General features: G+C 38.5%; 1 protein-coding gene across 3 annotated transcripts in view; it reads right to left on the bottom strand.

Annotated features, from left to right (window-relative positions):
* Window positions 1-25,981, bottom strand: part of HHAT (hedgehog acyltransferase) — a 183,027-nt gene that overhangs the window by 116,579 nt on the left and 40,467 nt on the right. For all 3 annotated transcript variants that reach the window (XM_050972690.1, XM_050972689.1, XM_050972691.1), the window contains 3 exons: window positions 25,091-25,262; window positions 15,536-15,686; window positions 122-157 (listed from right to left, as the gene is read on the bottom strand). In XM_050972690.1, the coding sequence (XP_050828647.1) occupies window positions 122-157; window positions 15,536-15,686; window positions 25,091-25,262 (359 nt within the window). The remainder of the gene's footprint in view (window positions 1-121; window positions 158-15,535; window positions 15,687-25,090; window positions 25,263-25,981) is intronic.

Consider the following 25,981-nt stretch of genomic DNA (forward strand, 5'->3'; position numbering starts at 1 on the left):
CTCTTCTCAGTTTTACCCTTCCAATTGTCCCCCATCCCACTGCAGGGAGTTAATGTTTTAACCTCAGCAGAGGTTAAGCCCCAGCAATATGGGAGTGCAGTTCAAACAAGTATTTGCTTACCTGACCAGAAAGTGATGCAGCCCAACGTCAAAACTTCTGTAAGAAAAAACAATACAGCAAATTTTAATTACTAAAAAAAACTACTCTGTTGAGTGTTGTACAAACACTGTGTTTCAAAACAATAATACCAAACATAAAGTTACTTGAATTGATGAAGCAAAAAGCAAAGTGTAACATGCAACTTCCTTTCTGTAATGACATGTGAAATTTAAGATGATCACCATGAAAAGATTTAGGTGCATGTTATAAAGCTCACAAATCTCTTGTTGGAGTATTTATTCAATGAAGTGTTAACATTCAGAGTATTATAACACACATAAAGCATAGAATATGTATATACTGTTACTGGAAATAATGTAAGCATCCTGGTCACCGGTACATTTTCTATTACATGCAAGTAGATCCTCTGTGCAAAACTGCTGTGGAATCTCTTTCCCCTTTTCTGCTCTGTACTGCAGTAAAATGCAAGGGACTGCCGTGAATCCTCCCCACAATAAGGAATCATCAAAAAAACCCTTATGTCTCCTTCAAATACAGAATTTCCAAGAAGCAGACCTTGCAAGTGTGTTCAACTCACATCGGGAAGAAAGTTAAGTTTGAGGACTTCTGACAGTAAGTACAAGTTAGATCACATTAAATTACAAGAACCATGTCTGAAATCTTCAGCCCAAACAACATACATTGACAGTAGCTGTCAGCATTTCTTCCCCTTTTCTGGTTCCTCCATTCCTAAGATAACTCAGGAGAACCAAGCTCATGAACAATGCACTAGCAAATCCTTGACTCTATAGGAAGGCATCCTGATTTGAGACATTTCCCTAACATCTGAAGTATCTGCCAGCCTTATAGGACTATCCATATAATCCCAGATTAGCTGTGTGCATAATGGCACAAATGAAAAATGCAAGTGTCTCATTCCCAGTACTGGACTTGCTCTGGAATGGGCTTATATTTCACATACACAGAAAACATTTTGGCATATACTAAGCTCTTGAGCATTCTGTTCCAAAAAAACCTAATTGGTCATTTTGAGTACAACACAGTTTTATTGTGCTTGCTGTGTGCTGCTTTCTAACTGAAAGATCAAGAGAAATCATCAGATAGTTAATGGCATTCTGATAACAGGAGACAGATAACGAGGTGCAGAAATTCTAGAGTAAATAGAGAAGAAAACTCCACTTGTTCAGCAGGGTAGATAGGAGAGCAACGAATTTCTCACTGAAAAGCTGCCTTACAACAGAAAAACATCCTCCCAGAAACATGTATCTAGTCATCATTAAATCTGTATTTTTCATAACTCTTTCCTGAAATCATCCCACCTTTCATATTATTGTTGTATTACTGTGCAATTAAACTGCATGAAGTGCATCCAGTAATCTTTCTGCATTCCTCCTGCCTGGATACATACAGTTTTGGCTCCCTCTCTTCACTAAAATGTTCTGTGTTGCACAGACAGTTTTCTGTACTGGAGCTGGACACAGACTATATTTTTAGCTCTGAAAACATTTTCTTCCTAGGACCAAGCACTCAGAATGTTTGTGCTGGGAAGGGGAGTAGAAGAAACTTGCACAGTTTCAGGAGAGAGCTGTATGCTAAACAGCCACCTTGCACATCTTCAGCCAGGCTGATCTTTTCAAGTTCTCCCAGCTGCTCTCCATGGCAATCACCAAAGCTGCTACAGTCTCTGACAGGACACACAAACTGAGCTGCTTGTGGGGATGTGGAACATAAAAATATCACTATTTTTGACAATGAACCAAAAGCCAAAGACATGGCTTAACAAAAGCAGGAAAAGTGAATGGTCCTGCTAACTTGTGATATCAGAGCTGAAGGAGACTGGGGTGGACAAAGCTGAGGCAGAGTGGGTTCAGACAGGGAGGGAAAAAGTTTGCTGTAGATGCCATGCCATGCCACCTTTTCCCTAATTTTTCACTCTTTCCAAAACATCATTTAAAAAGCATATATATATATATATATAAAACATATATCTAAAACACTTGCTATTAGAAAAGTTTTCTAAGTTTATTTCATAGGGGCTTTAGCTATTGGATATTTTGTGGAAATATTTTTAATAAGTATTAAAAATAAACATGCATAGAACCAATTTATTATAATAAATAACAAGAAGGAAAATTTATCAGAGCCTCACTGGATATAATTCAGCATGCACAGACAGGGCCCATTATTCCTCAGTTTGATTTTGTACTGATACACTTCAACAGTCTACCCAAAATCCTGAGTTCTAAACAATGTAAGCAGCCCTTTGAGATATAACTACACCATGACCAACAGAATTTTGACATTATACAGCATTGTCTGAGTGTGCAGTTAGATCTTAAAGACACTTTGAGACAGTATCATTGATTAGTTCCAAAAGCAAGGATATCAAGGCTGAACAAGTTCAAATTGTAAATGGGAGAAATGGTTGCATTACTTAAGGCTATGGATATTGTCTACAGACACCTGGGATAATGAATAGAAACACTGTGCAAGGCAAAAACACTGAAAGAAAGAATTATGGGAGACTGGTTTTGACAAAATATTACTACAGACACTTCTTACTATTTTTTCTTGTTCATATTTAAATACATACTGCAGTTAAGTCCACAAGTAATGTGAAAATACAGTGAAGCAGCAATGGAAACAGATCTAGCAGATGCAATTAATCCCTCCATTCTTAGATGGAAATGTTAAAAAGAGGCAAAAGAGGGTTTGTACAGCAGTGGTAAGGCTGTAACTTGGGGTGAAATGAGCAACTTCATTAATAGGAAAAAGAGAGCAAATAATCACTATGTATTTGCATTAAAAATTTCATAGTGATCCCTTCAACAGAGGACTCCACCCATCAGGCAATGGCAGTGTCCCCCACAATCAGGACACAATTAGACCTGCCATATGCACACTGACAGGATTATCTACTGCCTATAAAATACTTGATATTACAACAAAGTTTATAAACAACTTCACACTTGTTAAATCCTGAAGTACCCTGCAAAATTACAGCATTTAGCTGGAAGTTATTGCATTCTAGGGTGCCTCAGTCACATAAATTTCAGAAACACCTCAGTAATGTAAGTTTCAGAAATCCTATAATGAACGTAATTTTTCAAAATAAATGTTTTCATTAAAATCTAAAGTAACAACAGAAAGGAAATCCTCAACTAACATGAGTAAAAAATTATTGACCAGTTAAATTCTCTACACTGATCAAATGTCAATAGCTATACAGTATTTCAAATTTTGGTGAAATAAGTAAAATCTAGTTTATCAAAACAGCAATGGTCTTGGAACAAAGCAAAATCTTAACTAGCCAAAGGAACAATAAAAGGGAGGTATATCTAACCTCAATTTCATAATTACTATAGACAGTACGGACAATTTGATAGCTGTTTTCTTTATAAAATCATCCCTAATTCTGCTCCTCGGTAGGGCAGTTTTGGATCACAGTTCTTCACAACCTTCATGCTTTTCTTAAGCATGGAAGCTCTAGTTTGATATAATTCAATGAAACATTACACATACAACCCCTCATCATCAAACTTGTCTTTTGCCAGTACATCAACTACAGACTGGTGACCAATAATATACATACCAACAAAGAGCTTTTCCAAAACACAATCTTTGAAAATGTACCTGCAGGAGAAAGATGTATGATTGCAGGCAGAGGTTTCAAAATTATTTCAGATGTGCGGTTTCTGCTCTGAAAGCTAAATGCATTATGCAGCAACCTGTCTTCAGTTTTTATTCAGAACAAAGATGATGGAGGAAAAACTTAAAAATGTTAAGCACATAGCCTCCAGTGGATTGTTTATAATCCCACTTTCCACAAAGCTGTGCCTTCCTTTAGCTAAAGTCTAAATGCTGGTTCCTCAAAAGAAGAATTGTGTGAGCCTCTAATACACAGCTTTTATATTCAATCAATTACACCAGCCTATCATATTTAAGGACTTGCCTAGATGAAAACTGACACTCATTAGCTGTGTTAGGTACTACAAGTCACAATTCCAGCATGATGACTAAAGGACCCTGATCTCACAAGGTCTGATTGTGAGATCTCATTCCTAAGGATTTACAATGATATAAAAAAATGTAAATACTGAACACATGCCAAGATTACAAGAATCAAAGTTAAGCCAGCCATATTTTATGAAACCAATTCCAATAATGTCAATTGCCCAACTCTGACTTTATGCATCCATATTTTTAAGCCATGTGCTGAAAAGAAAGCAGTCCAGCTTTATTTCCTGTCAGTTCTGCCCCAGGACTGCTGGGCTGCACACTATTCCTGGAAGCAAAGTACAGCACAGTGTGCAGCATCATCTGGGAAGTACTTGGCTAACCATGGACTTCAGAAAGATGTTCTGCAAGCAGTCAGTACATCAGCACTCAAAATCAGATAGTGGACTGGTTCTTACTTTGGGCCCTACCTTAAGAGGAGTAGAGCTATGTAGATAGTTTGCCATTTGTGAAAAAAAGAAATCCAACCAAAAAAAAAAACCAAAATAACCACCCAGAGACAGAGACAGGCAACTGTGACACTGTGTACCCAGAGATTGCATTGCATTGTAGACAGAAATATCCCAGACACCTTAAAAACAGTCATGTTGCCACTGAACATAAACAATTCTGAATGCAGAAAGGAATGGTGTAGTTTCTATAAGCAGGAGAGGAGCAAACAATATAATTACACTTAAATCTCTTCAAATCAGCCTGGTTGCCATTTATGGCAGTGAGGAAATCCAACAAGTGGGTTATTTATTAGAGCTTTGGTACTCTGGGTATTCAACATCTCTTTAAAAAAAACATTGTAGGTGCTGCAATGTTTCAACAATGGCTCTTGGCCCTTTCTTTAAAATGTGGCTGAACTTGACACTAGGAAGTCAAACTCATTTCCATACCCTCAGAGTAGCCTGTCCTATTGAATTGCAGAACTGTTTGCAAGACTAGCACTTCCATTAGCTGTCTTTGCAAATAAATGTGGCATTTAGCCAGTGAGCTGCTGAGCAAGAGTCTCTCCCACACCAGAATATTTTGCACTGGAGACTGAGGAGTCTGAATGACAGCTGCCTTCACTGACACAGCACTCAAGCTGCTTCCTTGCCCCTATTTTTTGAGCAGCCCCTTACAGCAGGGATACCCAAAAGACTCTGTAAAAAGAATTACCTTTTTTTCCCAGAACTACTTTTCTGGATTCTCCTAGATCTGCTCATGCTTTTCCCAATACTGCCTGTGGCAACCTTCCCAGCAAGCAATGCCTTAAAGATGAGTGCTTCCAAATTTCAAATAATTACAAGCATGCAATGTGAATCTGGAGCAATTTTAGAGTCTTGTCTGAAGAGTTAGATTACTACCAGGAAAGCAGATACTAAAGTCTATATTCAGGTTTTGTAAGTGCTATTATTTAATGTCTCAATGAGCTATAAAACTCTGCTAAAGCAAATCCCCTGGAGGGGGTACAGCCTAACAAACAGAATAAGTATTTTTCAAGCAGTGACTGCCACCAATTGATTCACCATCATCTTGATTATTAAATAAACATCTGGGAAAGCCATCTATATTTTTAAAAGACATTTTTCCCTGTCCATGTATTGAATTAATTCAGTTTTCTGCAAGTTTGCTACGAAGGTGTAGGTTTCAGGTAAAGCTTGTTTCTTCAGTGACAAGCAGCACAATTCCTCTTCTAAATAACATAACTGCCTTCATACTTGAATACACTATTTACAAAGCTGATGTACAACTTCAGATAGAAAAACCACAATTAAATTGTCACAGATGATTTTGCAGGAGAGATAAACACAGTAAGCACACTGAAAATATTCACTTAAACTGTGAATACTGTGTAGCAGTATTAGTTTTTAAAAATAAAGACAGAGATGCCTGATGAAAAATACAACCCAGTCCAATACAACAATCTGTTTGGATTTATCATCTGTTACCTAAATTATAGAATAGACTTCTGGACACCGAGCCTTTAAAGTCATTTTAACATTTTTCTGAGGACTCTTTTGCCACATACAAGGATGTTTTTGGAGCTCTCATTTTTGAGATCAGCCTTTCAATTTGTGCAAGACACTTGGTGGATTCCACCCACATACATATTTCTAGTCTGCCCACTGATATGGTATTGAAATTAGGAACAAATGCATATATGGAGCTCTTTTGGCATTCCTACCATTCTTCAAATCCTACCATTCTTCAAATCCTACCATTTCCTATGCATCTCTTCTCTTACCATGCAACTTCGGAAAAAAACAATTCATTGCTCAATCCAATGATAAGATTCCTGTTTAAGAGAATTCAATGTTCTTGTAAACATTAAGATCTTAAAAACTTGCTAAGCCTAGATCTCAAGCTTCAATGGACCCTTTTGTTTGCAAGCTTTGACTTTAACCATCTGCAATGCAGAAAACCAGTAGCTTTTATTTCAATGTAAAAATGCACCTAAGAGTAAAAATAAAAATCTATGCTATTTCAAAGAGAAAATATGAAGACTGTCAAATGCTTTCATATTATATCTTTGACAAACAATTTCTTGTTACAGCAATAATAAGGAGAACTTGTGTACACATGAGGATACCTTTATCATTCTCTGACACTTGCTTAAGGACCCTGGAATTTTAACACTTCATGCTTAGATAAAACACTTTGAATCCCTGTTGTGTTTCTTCCTGGAATGATTCAACAGTCTACCAACTTGCCTTTTGGTCTCCTCCTTTATTGAAATAACCAAAGCTGCCACTGTGTTGTGCCTGTGCTGGATGCCTCCATATAGAGGTTCCTGCTCAGTGCTGTAAGTGCTCTGTAGCACCAACATGGCAAATGCACCAACATTCACATTATTTCACAGAAACAGTCCTCTGTAAATGTCTGACAGTTTAAGGAAAAGCCCTAAATATTTTATTTGGGAAGTATTTACTGCATAGCATCACAGGGAGAAGCTAGGGCTTCCTGTACCCAGGAGAACAGTGGAAATCCACAGTGAAATCCTGACACCATCAAAATCAGCACAAAACTCTCACTGATTTCAAGGGAAGCAGAAATATACCTGGACTGACTCTGGACAATCTGTATAATGCAGAATACAGTCCAATTTCAGTGTGCATTTTGTCTTTCACTTTCATCTCCAAGTAGAAGCTGTTAGTAAGTCTCAAAGCTTCATCTGCACAGTTTCACCTATTAGCTGGGAACTCAGGCTGGAGACCTGCAGAGTAAAATTAACCTACAGTAAGGCACCCACAGGGAGAAAGCTCTTTTGAGGACCACATAAAAACATGTCACAATGCTAGTGGCCTCCAGCCTACAAATTAAATTCATGACCTAATATGTTTCATTGTTTTATTTCAGTTTAAATGCACAACTTGTATTATATCAGAAAGCCAGAGGAAAGTTGTAATGATTCTAGGCAGTGACTCCTCCTCACCCCTGTAATCTCTTGGACAGAAAGAGAAGCACAGTGTTCAGCAGGCACCAGCCATTGGCAGTGTATGTAAATTGCACACAAGTCTGTCTACTTGGGAGGCTTTAAAATAACAAATTGGTTTTGTTTCTCACATATCCAATCACTGGATCTTGGTGATACAGCTCAGCAAACACTTTTTAAAAAAGCAAAGTCTCATTTGTATTCTGTTAATCTCTCCTAGAACCCTTCAGAAGAAATACTGCTTTAATTTTATATCTTCCCCAATTCTTCAAAAGCCTATAGTAGCTCATGGAGGGTGGATGAAACCTAATGCCCATTAGTGGCAAACTCCCATAGGGAAAGTTCTCCCTCAGCCTTTGTCACATAAGACTCCTGAACTGCAGCGTGATTGTCCAATTACTGTGAGATCTCCATCCTTACTGCAAACAGAGCCAACAAGTTTATTAACAGCCATTACTCATTTTCTCCAGTAGTTGTGAGCAGGCAGAGTGCTGCTTGCCAAATGTGAGCAGCAGTAACAGTCTGTATCTACACAGAGCTCATATCAAATACAGTGAGCAATGGGATTCACAGGTGAAGAGCAGTAGGTGGGTTTAGCTTGATTTTTAAATAAAACCCAGCAATTTGAAATGACAGTGACAATGCAGTCATTAGACAAATAAATTCTCAATAATTATGCAATTTAGATCCAAGAAGGATTAGGGTGCCTTATTACTGCACTTCTTTTCACACTTCAGAGTAACAGATTTCTTTTTCTCTATTGAAGAGATTTAAGGAGCCTTTCAAAGCTTTGATTTAACCAGCAAATTGAACAGTACAGTACAGTAGTAACTGCAGCATGCACTAATTTAGCTGACACCAAAACCAGTTAAATCTTTTGTCTTCATCAGTGAGAGAGAGAATAGCCAACCAGTCCACAACTTTCATATATTCAGGTGACATCTTAGCTGGAAACATCACAGATCAATATTCAGCTTTAAGCATCACCAGAGTTAACAAAAAATACAGTAAATCAGGGAGACTTATTTTTAAACTTTAAAACAAGTTTTTCCACAAATAAAGACATGCACTAATTCTGCAACTAAATAGACAAGTTTTTGGCAAGAAGTTGAAGTATTCAGATATAGGGAAGCAGGTGCAATATTTAACTAACTATAATGTTAGTTATAACTCCACAGCCTAAGGAGAGCTTCCCTCGACTCCAGCTGTCCATGCACACTGTGACTGTGTATTTAACACCAAATCATTCTCCTTAGGAATACCACAGGAGTTGTAGAGAGCAAGAACATTCAGGGAGACCTGCCTTACATTCAACTTTATGTATCAACAGAAAGAAGAAGAGCACTTTCCTTCCCAAGATTCACACTCAGCATCCTCAAAGACCATGTTAATATCTTCTCAAGAATGAAAGCTTAATATTCTTGTAGTGTTTTAAAGCACACCACCTACCTCTCTAGGCACATAAGCTTTCTGTGACACAACTGATCTTATGCATGTTATTTTTACTACTGATTTGGGATGTGATCCAGTGCACTTGTACACACAGGACAAGAAACCTAATCCTGTGACTTCACAGTGTTAAAGTCTGTTAGAGTGTGCAGAAGCCTGCACATTTTGGCAATAATTTTAATTTCAATAAAATTCTCCTTTACTCATGAGCACTAGGCTCTTGCAACACTGGGGGCATAACTGTATTCAGTCCAAATACCCTTTGAAATAATCTTTTTTCATATTTAAGATGCCACCTCCAAAACACAGTAGGGAAAAGATGCCTTTTAACTCTGGAATAGAAATGTTGCAGCATTAATATTTTTAAGTCTAAACCCAAGGAAAAGCTAGGTAATAAAAAGACATTTATTCTACCTGATAGACTGTGTACAACATACTGGACAACCCCCTTCTTTGAAAATATCAAAGGGAAAAAATGAACCAGAAGAGACAATCCTCAACTCCAGAGGAAAGGGAAATATGCACAAGCATGTCCTTTCTTTTCTTGTCTCTCAGTTCCAGCTGCCCAGTATGTCCCATCACAAACATGGAGTAGAGTGCTTTCAAAAACACAGCTGTCTAGAACTGCAGGACAAATACAAAACAAACCATCTGGAAAATACCTCATCCTCTTGAAGCTGACTGGTAGGCCTCTCACAGCACTGAAAATTAGATTCTCTGCTCATAGCACAAGTAGGCTTGTCCTGGCTCAAATCCCCAGACTGACCCTCTCACCAGGCACAGAACCTCAGAGGAGGTCTTCCTACAGCTTTGGAAAGCAGCTGCTGCAACCCTTTCCACAGCAGGGTGGGCAGCAGGTGTGAGCCACAGATCTGGATGTGCCATTCAAATTTCTACCCGGCTTTGGGTGATTCATGCTGAATCTCTCCTTCCATCTGCCATGGAGATGTGGAGTTTCTTTTCACTGCCTGCTTCTCCTTCCCTCATGCAAATTTTTCAAGGCTTGGTAACTTAAGGGCTCCTGAGGATACCTGCAATGTAAAGAAGGTTAACCTATCATCCTTCCTTTCTGCTCTACAATTACCTCCAAATGACAGGTTGCACAACAGCAATTTGCTGTTATCACTAACATGTAATCAGAGAACTAAACTCATAGGAAGGAAAAATTTAGGGAGCAAAATCTGCTATCTCCTATTTCAGACCATCCATCAGCCTATCCAGAAACACCAAAACAAAAGAGCACTATGAGACCCAAACACAAAGAATGAACCTTTCACCATTTGCTAGAGCACAAGTCCCTAAACACACAAAGGCACATTACTCTGAGCCCAGAGGCAGGGATGTCATCCTGACTACACAGATCTGCAGCACAGCTACAGTTGCTATTGTTACACACAATTATGTTTGTGTTAACTTGTGCCAAACATTGGCTATTTGGGAATTTAAGGAGGCAAGCTGTCCAAGTCAAGCACTGACAAAAACTCCACTTCTGATCTTAATTTAAATTACCTTAATGATATTTTACATAGCTTTTCAGCATCTTTCTTGTTTTCATATACTTAACAAGCTAATTCCCAAGATTATTTATTCCACTCCTAAAAATTAGAAGCTCAAAGACCAGAAAGTACATGTCAAACTGGTTGAGACAATAAGCAGCACAGATGAAAATGCACTCAAGTAATTACTTTACCTCTACAGATCAGGAAGTCCATTTTCCTTTCTTAAATATCTATTTCAGACCTCACCATAAACTAATAGGCAACTGAACAATACTATCAGGAGTTTAAGCCAGAAATAAAAGATAGTAAGTTTTTGCAGACTATTCATCATTCTAGAATTACTGCATGTGGTCACAGTGATCTCTTGTGCTCACATTTACACATGAGTGTCAGACTTGTCTTTTCCCAGAAAAATCCAAAGCAAAGGGAAAAAAACCCTGGCAATCTTCTTTTATGACAGACGTACAAGGAATTGTTTCCAGAAGGAGGAAAGTTTCAGGATCATTGGTAAAAGTAGGCAAAAAGTACCAGATCAGGAAGAAACAAATGCAAATGAATTTACATTTTTATCTGTAGATCTATTTTCTATGGGATCATTATAGCCAAGAATGTGATAAGAACACAGCAGACTGTAATCCATAATTTGAAGCAATTCACTGAGACCTTGCACAAAGACCAATTTTTCATGTCAGGCAAAAAATCTTAAGCAGTAAGCTAAACTAAATGGCAGACAATTTCTTGTAAATCATAACCCAGATGCCATTTTTGGATGTCACAAAAACATCACTGGCATAAATTTAACTTGTTTGTATAGAAGTGTGTGCCTGTACATGCCAAATACAGCCCCTCCTAGTCCACCCCTTAGGCATGCAAGAAAATCAGGGGCTGCCTAATGTCAGACTCCTGTCTGTCAAGAATCAGGGTATTAAACACAGAGTAGAACCTAAAACCTAAAGCGTGGTAGTTGAAAATGATCTGATCTTTATCACTGCATTTTTTATTTTCCTCTGGCAGCATTCTTCAACTTCATTTTCTTTAATCTAGATGAAATACTGTTTACAGTGAAATCTACGTTTCATACTCTACTTCTGCCTGCCTTCTTGAAAAGCCTCTACTCTTGCTGAGACTAACCTATATTAAACATGCATCAAGTTTCAGCACAATTCATCCCCAAAACACTTGTCTCCAAACTATTTTGGAATATTTGAGAATGACAAGATTTCAAGGTGGAAAGGTAGAAGAAGTAATCACAGAATTGTTTGGGTTGTAAGGGACCTTCAAAGATAATCCAGTTGCAATGCCCCTGACATGTGTAAGAACAACTCTTACTAGACCAGGTTGATCAGGACTCCATCCAACCAGGCCTTGAACACTTCCAGGGACAGGGCATCCACAACTTCTCTGGGCAACATATTCCAATGCCTCACCACTGTCTCACTAAAGAATTGCTTCTTAGAATCTAATCTAAACCTCTCCTCTTTCACTTTAAACCCATTTCCCCTTGTCTATCACTATCTGCCTACATAAAGAGGTCTCTCTTCCTCTTTTTCATAAGCCCCCTTTAGCTACTGGAAGGCTGCAATGAGGTTTCCCTGGAGCCTTTGTTTCTCCAGGCTGAACCCAACTCTTCAAACCACCTGCATAGACAAGGTGCTCCAGCCCTCAGAACATCATCAAGGTGTTGTGCTTCTGCACATTCCAAATCAGTCAATGACCAGAAATAACTGTGGGGTTTATGTCATGCTGCTCCCACAGCATAGCAAAACATATCTAACTAATGTGTCCAACATTTTTGTTGCAGAGTCATACCCCTAACAGCATAAAAAACCAAAAATGGATGATTATTTTTCCATGAACAGCAGCCAACTGTTGGCATAATTTACAAACTGACAAGTTCCTCTATGGAATAGATTGCCAAGATAATTTACCAATATGTCAAAATTTATATAGGATTTAGTTATGTACTATCTTTTGTTTCTGTAGTTTCCAAACTGTTACTCCTCCACTAGGATGTTTTTCCATATTTCAATTTGCAAGTTTCAGCAGCAACACAACTACTTCTAGTTGCACTACACAATTTATCCCTCCCATCTGAGAAATTGTATGGCAAGCATCAACCTTGACTAATGCTTTAAAGGCACAAGTTTCCAACAACATTGGTTCTCTCCCACAACTCATTACCTTGCTTTGAACCCCGGTTACAAAAACTAAGTTTTAATTCATCAAGGCTTAAGGCAAAGCAGACATTAAAACCTAAGATTGCATGCCACTGAACTACTATCCTCTCTGGAAATCAAGAGCTCAGAGACTCCTTTTCATAGCTATAATAAAGCTTTTGAAGAGCAGTGTATTTATCATGCATTTATTAGCTATGCAGCTGCATATTATTTAGCAAGCTAATGATATCCTGGTGAAATGAACCCAGAGTAGCATGTTCAACACCTGTATTTGTCTTGAGACAGCAAACAAGACTAATAATTTTTTGACTCTAGAGATTGTCCTGATTAAATGTGAATTAGGGAGAACCTATCATAGGCTTGATAACTTTTTTAATTAAAGTATTTTATTTTTAGGTTTGAATGAGCACTATTTGGTTTATTATTTAGTACCATAGAGAGGCAGACTACTTGATTTGGTTTTTTAACACCTGCTTTAGAGAAACTTTAGACAGCTTTAGACACACTGTGGTATCTTTCTTACCTTCCTGAAAGCTCTTCACGTGCTGTGTGCCAGTGAATTATGTCAGCATGTACTGCCTAGAAGTGACACAGGTCTGGATAGATGGGATCAAGAGCTTTGTTGTTATGCTCAAAGGACACCAGGTGGTGGTGCAAGGCTCCTTAGTAGCATATTTGCATTCCTTACATTGTGACATTCACGCTGTCTTTCTCTCCAGGCTACCTTCTCTCCTTCAAAACATGCACTGCTAAAAGCTTTGGGACAAAAATTTTAATACTGGGCCTTGGAAAGTCCAGCCAACACGTTTCTGACAGTATTCTCAAGTGGATACCAGCAAGAAGGGGAAGAGTAACCCAAGCATGCACAAGTACTTCTTCCTGAGCAGTGTCCCTGATGCTAGACAGAATGTAAGAGTGGTATAACTCCAAGTCATCTGGATTATTCCAATCCACTCCATGTCCCAGCCTGGCCCTGCAAACTTTCTGTCCTGTTCAACCATACAGTTCAGAAACAAAGGTATTCCTACTTCTAACACAACACTCCTACACAAGATAACTACCCACCACATTAAACTGCAAAGCCTCTGGGCAGAGTGTTTGAAGAGTTTAACTGTAAAGGCATAAGGACATCATCATTCAGGGCATTCACAGAGCTGCTTATTTAATTGAGAATGTCCCATAACACAGCAGCTACAGAAAAATCTACTACTAAAGAACTTGGAGAGCAAGAAATCAAGTCAGGCACATATTAACTGACTTTTTTCAGCATGCAAAGCAAACAAATTTAATCTGTGAAATAATTTTATTACTTCTGGCAATGAATTATTGATAAAAATTAAATAATCGGGCAAAAGATTAATATCAGCACCTGACACTTTTTCCTTCTATAAAGAAAGGTTTTCTACTTAGATATTAGCTTCAATTTTCATACAAGAGTAATGAATATTTTAAGGAATGCCCAAGATTTTTACTGTGATACACCAAAGACATTTGCAGGTGCAGAGCAACTTTTTCATGGCCTGTTACAGCTACCTGGCACAGCAGTGTCACTAAGGTTTGTGCTGAAATTCACTTTCACTTGGCACCTCCAGTGCAATACAGATTCCCTGGAATAAGAACTGACAAAGGGGAAAAACTGCTGCTGTTTGGGACTCTGCCTACAAGGGCCAGCAAGCCAAGAAATGCTGTTCTCATGAGAGTGCCTGGTAAAAATGACAGATTTCTATATTAACTCTGTAGGTCATAAGTTCAGTGCAAACTCTGAAAGAGCATTTAAACCAAAGCAGTTGCTAGTAGCTCAAATAATTTTCAATAATTCATCTGTTTTCTGCACTCTTCCTGCTGCATTTCTTCGAATACTTCAGATCTACAGATGCCAACTATTATAAACTATAAAATCTTCTTGTTACAACTAGCTTCAAGCTGAAAACAAAATTAAAATCTCATCCAATAAAACTCAGATAACAGCAGGCCCACTGTTTTAATGACTAAAATTAAAAGCTTTATTCATATTGCAGAGCAGTCAGGGACAAGAGGGAGTAAGCACCATTCTGACAGGCTCTGCACTAACACAAGAGGAGAGAAGCCTCTGCACTAAAAGACTGACAAGTCTAAATCATTAGGGGAATGTTTTTAGAAGTCTGGGGCACAGAACCCCACAGCATGAAGGAATATTGGTTAGTGCAGAGGAAAACAAGGGAGGAGAGAAGTCAAGTGAATCCACTCTTACACAGAAGGTAAACATTAAGCAGAATCCACCCAGGAGACAGTTTTCGGTGAAAATATTTTAGTGAACACTGATTTAAAGCAAACATAAGATACAGAATTCATCGGTTTTTGAAGAAATATTGTGCTGAAACTCTTGTAAAAGCAAAGCAGATCCAGAATTCATCCTACTTTATAAACAAGTATCATTTTCATAGTACTTTTAACGTGTTCAAGACTTCCTCTACAATACGACTCTACATGTTAAAATACTATAACTACAGCTTTCCTCATGTGATTAATCAAACATTTATTTCCAGTCTCTGGAAGGATTTCAAGCTAAAATAATGTGGGTTTTAGACCCAGATTGAAAAAAAAAAGTCATTTAATATATAACTGGAAAAATAATTGCTCTTTTAGCTGGATAGGCTGAGTCTAACTCTAGTAATTAAAAATGGGTACTTGCCCTTATCCCTCCACAGTGTGAAAAAAGTAACCATCAAGTTGAAGTCCATTTAAAATGCACTAAAGATGGATAATGGGAATGAGAGAAAAAGCACAAGGACAGGAAAGCAAACATGTATGTGAGAATGAACACACATGCGTGCTCTTACTGACTGCCAGGTATCAGTAATAAACTGCCTGAAAAGCAGCAGTGACTAACCTCCACATTTTAGTGAAACTGTGCATCAGGCTCACACAGCAAGGCAGAGCTGGAGGTTTGAGTCCATCCATTCGAAGGAGGAGGCCAGGAACACCATACAGAACCAGATATTTCACATAAAAAAAAAGTACTTGAGCTAAAGCCAGGCCACCTAAAAGAAAAAACAAAAACAACAAAACATACATTAAACAAATCCTGAAACATTTAAAAAACCTGTTAATACTGATTACCTCCAAACAGCAATTATGCCAAGAACTAAGGCAAGCACCATTGATTGATGGGATACGCAACATTTGTCTCTTCTCAAGAGACACAGCACACAAGCCCATGCATTTAGGACATTAGGCACACATACAAAATGGTACCCTCATTCCAGCATGAAGGCACAAATATGCACTGAAGTTCCACTCTCAAAAATCTCTGGACTGTGGGTGTTGACTGCTATGAAAAAAAAAAAAAACCAAACAAAAACAACTGACTTATGTTGAGCTAAAAATCAGAATATACCAATATAAGCAATGAACATTTACCACAGGGACAGTAAATTTATCTTTGCAAAATACCCCCAACCAACCACTCTACACTTGTTGCTCCAGAAGAGCCATAACCAGTGGTTATAGCTGCACATTATCCCAACATCCCCACAAACACTCCATGCCCTGTCAGACTGAGTCCCCAGAAAATACCCTCTATTGGTGCCTTGTGAAGGCTGACCTGGAAAAGAGGCTAGACAAGTTTAAAGAATAAAGTAGGTTTTTATCAAAAGGCCTCAATGGATACACCTTGGGCAGTACAAGAGCCCAGACAGGGCTACACCCAAGATGGACCCAAAATGGTCACAAAATGGACAACAGGTCACAAGGTCTCTCACTTTTATAAATTCTGGTCCAGAAGTCACATCCTTCTTGTTTCTCTCTTCAGTCCACATTTTTTATGCTCTTGGACCTGAGACTTGGGTGGTTGTCCTTGGTCCCAAGCTAGGAAGGCAACTGTTTTGTCCAGCTACTTTGTGAAGAGAGCTTATCATCCCTTATTTTGAAGCTCAGAACTGCTCACAAAAGCAGTACAGAATCTAAAAAATATAAAAGCTAAAAACTAAAGCATCGCTACAAGACCCCATTCTGCTGCATCCAAGGCATAGAAAACTGGAGCTCCACTTGGCATAATGCTTAAGGCGTATTTCAGTTTTTAAACCCACAGACAAAGGTCTCCTTAAGGTCCTGTAGCTGCCTTAATACCAAAGGAGAAATGTTGTCAGTGTGCTTGCTCACATCCTCAGGTTATGACACAAACTCCAGCATCTTACACAGATCTGAGATGAAAATCATACATATTCTCATTATTATTATTATTATTATTGCAAGTATCAACCTTCGAATGCATTATAAAGGAAGATGATTCCTACTAATATTCTAAATGGTTTTAGTTGAAAAAAATAGTATTGACCAATAAGTAAAAATATAGTAAAAAGCAGAGGCCAACACCTTTACAGAACTGGTGAGGTCACTCCTCAAGGACCCAATGACTTTGGTGAACTTCTCCATCTGTATGACAGTTGACATCCAGAAAATCTCACCACAAAGAAGGGAAACTAAAATTATACTTCAATACAGAAAAAATTATAAAATGCAATTGTTTCATCTCCTTCTACTCCAGTGCTCTGCTTTTGCTCAGTTACATTACCTAACTTGACTGAAGGACTTTAGACGTTCCATACAATTTTAAAGCCTTCCAGCAGACAGTCCTTGGAGACAAAGTTTTAAATCTGACTGCAGCAGTACAACTCCATGAACATTTAAGTAACCTGTCTTTTTTTTTTTAAGGGGTGTGTGGGGGGGGAACATCTCTATTGCATTCTGCTGACTAATGAGTATACTATGGATGACAACCAAAAGCTAAATATTAAAAATTCATTGACTGTATAACAACCTAGAGTAAAATTCTGGCACTAATAATGTAAAATGCAAAATTCCTGCTGACCTACACATGGCCAGTATTTTCCTACAACAATACAACATTTTCAGTTTTGATATCATAATCCATAAGAAAGATAAGAAACAGTTGTGCCATGCAAGATAAAAATTGATGTTAGAACAAAATACTGAGACACTAAGCTTATGTTATTTTACTTCAGGGAAGCAGGCATCAAGTATTCAATAACATTTTTCCCCAGAGGAAAACAAACAATCAGAAGCACAATTTGGATACTAGCCAATTAGCTCCACATTAGATTACTGCTAAATCATCTGTACAGCCAAATTTCTGCTTTAATTCCCTTCTCATTCAGTGTCTCATTTCTTTTCTGACAAATTTCATTGGAGAGCTGAACACTGACACCCACACAAACCAATTATGAAGATCACAGCTGTCTGTGCAGTAGTAAAATTCAGAATCCTTTGGCTGTGCTCGATGGAAAGGTATTTAGAAACAGGTTTCCAACTCTGAGACCCGAAAAATCAATATATTCGATTTTAAATATCATGATGAAAGATTGAGTTCATGGATACAAAGTCATAATATGCAAGTTGGGGAAAAAAGGCATTTTCACCCTCTCCAATAACACACATCTAGGTTACCATTACTGTAACTAACAGGCAGCTCAGTAGCACTGGCATCTTGAACACAGACATCACATCACAGTCACACCCAGCACAGGAGCTACTCTGACAGTAGAAATTCTAAAGCTCACAAAAACAGCAACACAAAGGTCCCTTTAAAAATACACAGATCAAGTTCTCATTGGCATTGAGCTCATGCCAGCAGTAGGGAAGTTCTGGCCACACTGGGAAAACTAAGGGCAAGATACACAGCCACACAATAGCTGGGCTGCAGTGGCAACAGGCACAGGCTTCAAACTTTCTTGCATACCTGAGACATTCCAGCTGCTTTGCATTTGCTTCACTCACTGGCACAAAGTAGCCAGAAGCAAACTGCTTCACCTGATTTAGAAGCATGAAATTAACAATCAAATTCATTAACAATATCACAAAATTTCTTCTCTAATTTTTGATATAATAATTCCTCCACACACATGAACATTATTTTAAATTGGAAACAAGCCATATCGAATGGGTATTATAACACAGCTAAGAAAAATAAAGTACTGCCAAGATTCTATCTTTTCTCCAAAATAAATTAATTCAAAGTATTCAAAGTTGAGATTATTTTTTTTTAACAGAATGTGTAAGGGATAAAATATCAAGGTAAAGTACCTGTTCTTAATCCCATGCATTTCAACAGTCAAGCTGTTTGAAGTCCCAGACTAAAGAAATTTACTTTTATAGAAGCTGGTATTTTCAATTTATCATCTTCTCATCCTTAAAAAATTCTAAGCTTTCCTATGCTTTAAAAATGTATTTAAAGACCTTCAAATATTTTCCTTAACCTTAAGTTTACTGCAAAACTGCATTTCCTAAGTTTCATAGAGCTTTGAAACAAAGATCATGCCAAATTAGAATATTCACATGACTTAATTTTAGTCTACACATTCTCAAAATTCTGACTGGTGTTTTTTGACAGAAGTTAACAAATGGAATATTTTCGTAAGCAAGCAACAAAATGTTTGCATCCAGATATTACAAATCACACCTGGCATTTTTCTGTCCTTAAGCCAACACCAAAAGTCACAGTCAACTGTAACTTAGAAGGCAACTTTATTATCAGCACAACATCACAACTTTACCCTTTTTGCAGCTACATTGACCCTAAGGCATTAGTGATTGGAGATGTTTGTTTCTGTCAAGTACCAGGACAGGTTCCACTAGAAAACAGAGATAAATATGCAATCACATTTCAAAAGGGTCACTGACACCTGGCAGAAGTCTAATAGGAAGCAGACATTTATAACAGCTCAGAATTTGGGGCCCTATCATCAAGTTCAAAATATCTCAGCCTTCCAGCAGCACACAAGATGCAAGAAATATCCTTCTGTGAATGGAGTAGTGGCAGGATAGTACCACAGTGTTTGTCCTGGAGGCTGCTTATTTTTAGAGAAAGCTGAATGGACAAAAAGGTTGCAAAGTGAAATTACTTAAACAAGACTAAACCGAACTGTCAAGGGACTCTCAGTCAAGGCATAGACAGGTCTTCCAAGTTAAAGGAAATCAGAAGGCTTTTCAAGCACACACATGCTTTAAAGACACCTACCATGAATATTCCCAAGGACTTTGAGAAACTTGGTCTAGTGGAAGGAATGTCCATGGCAAAGGGGTTGGAATTAGATGAACTTTAAGGTCCCTTCCAACCCAAATTGTTATACGAAAACATCTACTGTAACCATTATGTTCAATAGTAAATACTTGCAGGAAAAGGCTCTCTAAATAAACCAAGAGTTATCACATTGCACTGTTTCTTACTGGGATAGAGTTAATTTTCTTTACAGTGGCCAGTGTGGGGCTGTGTTTTGGATTTGTGCAGAAAACATTGTTGATGAAAGCAGAGAGATGCTTTTGTTACTACAGGGTTTAGGGAGTCAAGGTCTTTTCTGATCCTCACCCTCCACCAGTGAGAAGACTGAGGGTGCACAATCTGCTTGGAGGAGACACAGCCAGGACAGCTGGCCCCAACTGACCCAAGGGGTATCCCATATACTCATGCTTAGCATATGAAGCTGGGGGGAATAAGAAAAGGGGGATGTTCAGAGTGATGGCATTTGTCTTCCTAAGTAACCATTGTGCATGAAGGAGCCCAGCTTCCCTGGGGCAGATCCAACATCTGCCTGCCCAGAGAAGTGAGGCATTAATTCCTTGTTTTGCTTTGCTTGTGCATGCAGTTTTTTATTTACCTAAAAAACTGCCTTTATCTCAATCCGTAATTCTCAGTTTTATTCTTCCAATTCTCTTCCCACCTCTCCAAGAAAAGAAAAGAGTGGGCAGCTGTGTAGTGTTCAGTTTCTAGCTGGGATTAAGCCACAATATGCATGAGTAAAAAGAGAAGTAGATATAGAAGTAGGGTAATTGCCAATAGGATCTTGAAGTTTAGCCTACAGAAAAGATCAGAAAAAGAAAACTTACACACATGAACACTTCTTTCTACAAAACAGGGAACAATTTAATGTTTTAGAAAAAAAATTCTAAGTTTTCTGATTTGTGTTTATATTTCCAGTTTTCAAACAGACCTCAAGATGCCAAATATTTAATCAATTTCTCCTTATCATTATCTTCCAGGATGGAAAAAAATCTAAGACTATTCTTAATATTTCATTACTACTTAGATGAACAGATTCCCTGATTTCAATAGCAAAATGCTGCCTGCTTCTGAAAATGAATTCAGAAATCTACTTCCTATCTGTGGATTTATCATAAAAAACTACAAACACATCAAAACCAGAATCTTACATCCAATTTACACAAACTTCTCTGTAAGTCTCACTGTCAAAGAAGAACATACATAACATTTCTTCTTCTAACAAATTACAACATGAGATCAGCAACTACAGATTAAGCCACGTGGCTCCACCTCTGAACAGATCATATTCTAGACTGACTGACATGCCCCTCATATGAAAATACCTTTTTGAAGTAGTAGAGCCTAGTTAATAATTAAAACAGTGATAGCTAATTGACACTACCATGTGCGTGCTTCAGTAGAACAAAAGGACCGCACCTGGTTAGGACAGACAGATGGAACCCACAGGGAATTCACAACATTCCATCAGGTGTGTGCAGCCCAGATGTACATCTATACAGCACACACCTCTGGCAGAGCACAGACAGATTCCTAGTAAAATATATTTTCACAACTACAGGAGCTATTAAGATCTAGATTAATCCAGGGCAACAATGATATTCAACAGCATATTTTCATACACATTTTTGTCTTCCATCATTCCCTGCACCTTGCCAGATGGACATGAAGCTCTGCTCAGATGAGCAGGGATAAGTAGATGGTGCTGAATCACCAGGATAATGTGAAGCCTCATCAGGAAAATACAGGCAGTGTTTCTTCCAACATCTGCATTTTCAGAATCAGACTTAACACATAAATGACCTAGCAACACACATTTCAGTTTCTATACAATAGAATGTACCTCAGCAGAGTGAATGTTACCATTGACAGTCTACGTTGTCATAGCAAAGAAAAAAAAGAATCACTTGTTTCAATTTGAGCTCTTTCAACCAATGCTATTAAGCTCCCCATTACCACATGTCAGTGAATTTGTCATTCAGCTGCAGAAGCTTGAAGAGCAGACATTGAAAAGGATCACCAATCTACCTGTCTTCTACTCATTTCTTTTCTCTTGCTTCATTACATAGCATTTCCAAAAATTACTCTGTAGAACAGATGAACCTCTGCTCTGGCACAGTGTAGCTATTGTTCTGGTATGCTGCAATTCATCAGGATACTGGATTACTGGAATTCATAGTGGTTTTTATTCTTGGTGCCTGCAAATCTACATTGTACAATGTAAAATGTAAAGGCAGAAAACTATTCCAAATTAATGTTAAAACTGAGAAGAATGAACTATCGTGGCTTCCATTAACATGGAATATGGCTCTTCCTGCTGTGTCATTAATTCTGAAAGCACCCAATTCTTTCAGCCAATCTGACTGATGCTACCAGAATGAGATGCAGCACTAACACAAATCCACGGAATTGCTCTAAACACTGCATTTGACAGTCATCATTAAAAAAGCACAAATGCCCTGATATTGCTCAGTATGTCAACAGCTAACTATCCACAGACACAAATATTTGTGAACAGAAACACAATGATTTGTGAATTCTGGAAAACGCTCACATTCTCCAAACAATGGCTTCCTGGGACCAATAAATAAAAGTTCTGTGATTGCACAGCTGACATCTCTGAATTAATTCTGTGTTCAGACATTAACATCCCTTCCACAAACTGAAGGACCATACATATATAGCAAGCAGGCATAGACTTAGACACAGCCCCATCATATTCTGGATTCTGTTCTGGATGTGGGACCTAATATTTGGTTACTGAAAAGCTATATTGCATGACTTGGTATGTTGCTGCTTCTCATTTGAAACTCACTTGCCTCTGATTCCATCCACACAAGAGAAAATATTTCTCTTACTGCTGGGTAACATTCTCCTACTATTTTTTAGTTTTATACCTTTGTGCCCTTAGCAATGTTAGTTTAGGTCAGTTTAGCATTTCTGCTTTACATGGCCATAAATGGCACTGCTATACACTATTCTTTAACAATCATTTTAACTCAGGATTTATTTTCGGGGTATTTTTTTATTTCTTTGTTGTCTCACCTTACAGGAACACCACACAGTGATGCAGAACACACTGTAGCTTCACAGTCATGAGAAGAAGACTGACATTGCCCTTAGGTGCTGAGAGCAAAACCTTACAGAAATGTTGTCTTGCCTGCACTTCTGGCATTTACTGCCTATTGTTCAAAGTTATCCCAGAAAAAAAAGCACCCTAAATTAGAGGTGACTGCAAAACAGCCTCACAGCCTTTCCCTTAAGTTTACCAGGCTATCAGGGCAGCCAGACATCACAGTGTAAATAGATGTTCCATGCTGTTTTGAAGCTCCTGTAGTCAAACAGGACACCCAAAATGAACAAACCCCATCAGTGCAGAAAGGCTTACGTACCATGGATAATCCTCCTGAGTCAACAGCAAGCTGCTTCCCTGGTCTTAGGACTCAGTTCTCTGATGAAATTAGTTCCAATAACACAGCATGCAAAGTAACAGAGGAGAGTGCTTGGCTCTGCACAGGAGCTGGTGTAGAAGCATGGTAAGATCCATAGGGGTCCAGTGAGACAATGTAAATTACTACCAGTACCCATACTCATATATTGGTAGCTCCCTAAAGCAAGTCACAACAGTGGCCTATTACTGATTTGAGTCTAAGGAAACCTATATAATCAGTGTGATAAAACCTGCAGAGAGAACATTAAGTGACCAACTTCTAGTTCAAAATCTCATTCATAGTATATTTTAAACACCTGCCTACATTACTACAACAACAAAGCTCAGGGTTTGGGCCGAGGTTACACTTTGAGTTAATAGGGTTACACTTTGAGTACACCTCTCCTAAGGGCAGGGTCTCCACAGACAGCTTGTTAAAACACAATCATTTAATTTGGCATCAGGCATCTTTACAGTCCAAACTTGCTCTAACAGTGGCTTTCATCTCTTGTCGCTTTGAGGCATTTTCACCTTTTCTAACCCTCTGTTCAAAATGCATTTTAATTCTTAGGATAAGACACTTTATTTCATCAAATAAATACACAGACAACTTAGCCATTGTCTATAACATAACTCTCTCCCCTCCCCATAAAATCAACACTGGTAGTCTTGAAGGGAGGGAGGAATCCATCAGTAGCACCACTGCTGGAATATTTCATCCCTAATTCTGGAGCCTTCCCTGCATTATCAAGTGGCTGGCTTTTTGTAACACACACAAGCACTAGGAGCTAACAGATTGAACTCCTCAATGAACTGACTTTTAGAATGGAAATGGAAAGTCAGAACCCCCTTTCCAAACAGTGACTGAGTGAGGAGTAGAACAAACAACAAACCACTGAGGCATACCTGTCCCTTTCTGGCTCTCCAACTGCCCTTGCCCTTTTTTAGATATCAAAATTCTATACCAAAACATGTATCAAGTGTGTATGTATGCACACAGGGGTATACAGAGAGTGCACACATTGCCCTCTGCTGACCAGAGTCCAGTGCAGTCCAAGTGTTCTCCAACACAAACACACAAACACACAAACACACACAAACACACTCTGTGTGACACAGGTGAGCTCCAGCAAGTGCTGGACAGGACTGTACCAGTCTGTGTATCAATCCCAGGTGTAAGAGACACCTCCTGCAAGTCAGAAATCACCAAGGCTTTTTCAGAAACCAGTTTTAAGGTCTGGTGTTTCTTTGCTTTTCTTCTTCCTACCTGGTGATACAGCTTGGAAAGTGGGGGCAGGAATCAAATCAACTACATTTGCTAGTTGTTTACATACCATCACCTGAAGCTTTTGCTGATTTACACTGCATTTGTCAGATGTCTTTTTCCTCACAGCTGGGCATTTTAATGAAATACCAGGAAGCTGTAGACAAGGTAGAAATGGGGAAAGCCAAGCAGGAAAACAGAACTGAGAGGCACTGACTACTACTTTCAGGTTACCTTATTTGCAAGTCCTTCCCTCTACTATTTTTACAAGTTCTGTCCTTTTACTTTTCAACATGAATGCATAGAAACATCAGTCAGAAGGAGATAAAAATAATTCTTAACACCTCCCCTTCTTCATCCCCACAACAAATAAACTCCTTTTAAGCGTCCACTTCTACGACTTGAGGGGGAGAATCACCTTGGACCAAAGTTTAGAGACATAGTCTAAACTGGAAAAAGTACAGAATATTTTTTAATTTAGGAAGCAGCTCACTAAGTTCAACTAAGCTTATGGAGAATCCACATGTTATATTAAGAGTCTGTAACCACCTTTCTGACAGTGGCTGGTTATAATGTGCTACATTTAAGTACCTACAAATAGGCATAAAAGAGATGCAGACTGGGGCTCTTGAACTGAGGGAAGTAGAAAGATTTCTGCTACTGTTTCTATACTCACCCAAGGCCCAGTAAGACGCAGATTCCAAAGGCAGAGCACTACTGTAGAGAGCATGGATATACATGAGGTGAATCATCAGCTCAGCCAGGCACCACCAAAAGAAAATACGAATTATGCCCACAATGAAGATTATGAGATTGGTCTTCACACTGAAAGCTTCTTGTCTCCTCATCTGAAGAAGAAATCCAAAGAGGTTACCTGGCACAAAACTGACCATTTTACTCAAAATACTTATCCTGGGAACTTTTGACTACACCATTTGGAAACTCCTCACACACTCTCGAGGGAGACTGGTCTCTCCAGTCTCAATTTCAGTAAGCAGTAGAAACCAACAAGAAGCCAAATGTGCATGCACATTGCACCTAACTGTTGTAAAAAAGACACCTGCTGTTAACCTGAACAAAATTCAGACATGAGACTTTAACTCCTGCAATTTGAACTCTGGAGACAATATAAAAAGATTAGAGAAATTACAGCTATGAAGAAGGTTTTTCAAGCAGTAGCCCTTCCACACAGGAATACTGACTGCTTACTCTTAAAATACCTCCAACTTCTACCAACTGCAAAGAATCAATGACTTGAGGACAATTCCTAATTTTTCTCCCATAGCATAACCAAAGTCAGCCAGATCTAAAGAATGTGCAGAGAAAATGGAAGTGCAAGTTAAATATCCAATAAGGCAAAGTTTGCAGTTGACAGGCTTCTCAAGAGGCTCCAAACTCTTAGACTGCTAACTGGCACATTATTGGCATATTGGCATATTATTATTGCACCACCTTTCCACAATAAAAGAGAACAGAATCTAAAACGAGAAACATAGGATTGCCTAAAAATGCAGTCATGAGTTACACATCCATTATTGTGTGCAACATTTCCTTCTCCAGTCTCTAA

Source organism: Serinus canaria, chromosome 3 (assembly GCF_022539315.1).
Source record: "Serinus canaria isolate serCan28SL12 chromosome 3, serCan2020, whole genome shotgun sequence".
Lineage (NCBI taxonomy): Eukaryota > Metazoa > Chordata > Aves > Passeriformes > Fringillidae > Serinus > Serinus canaria.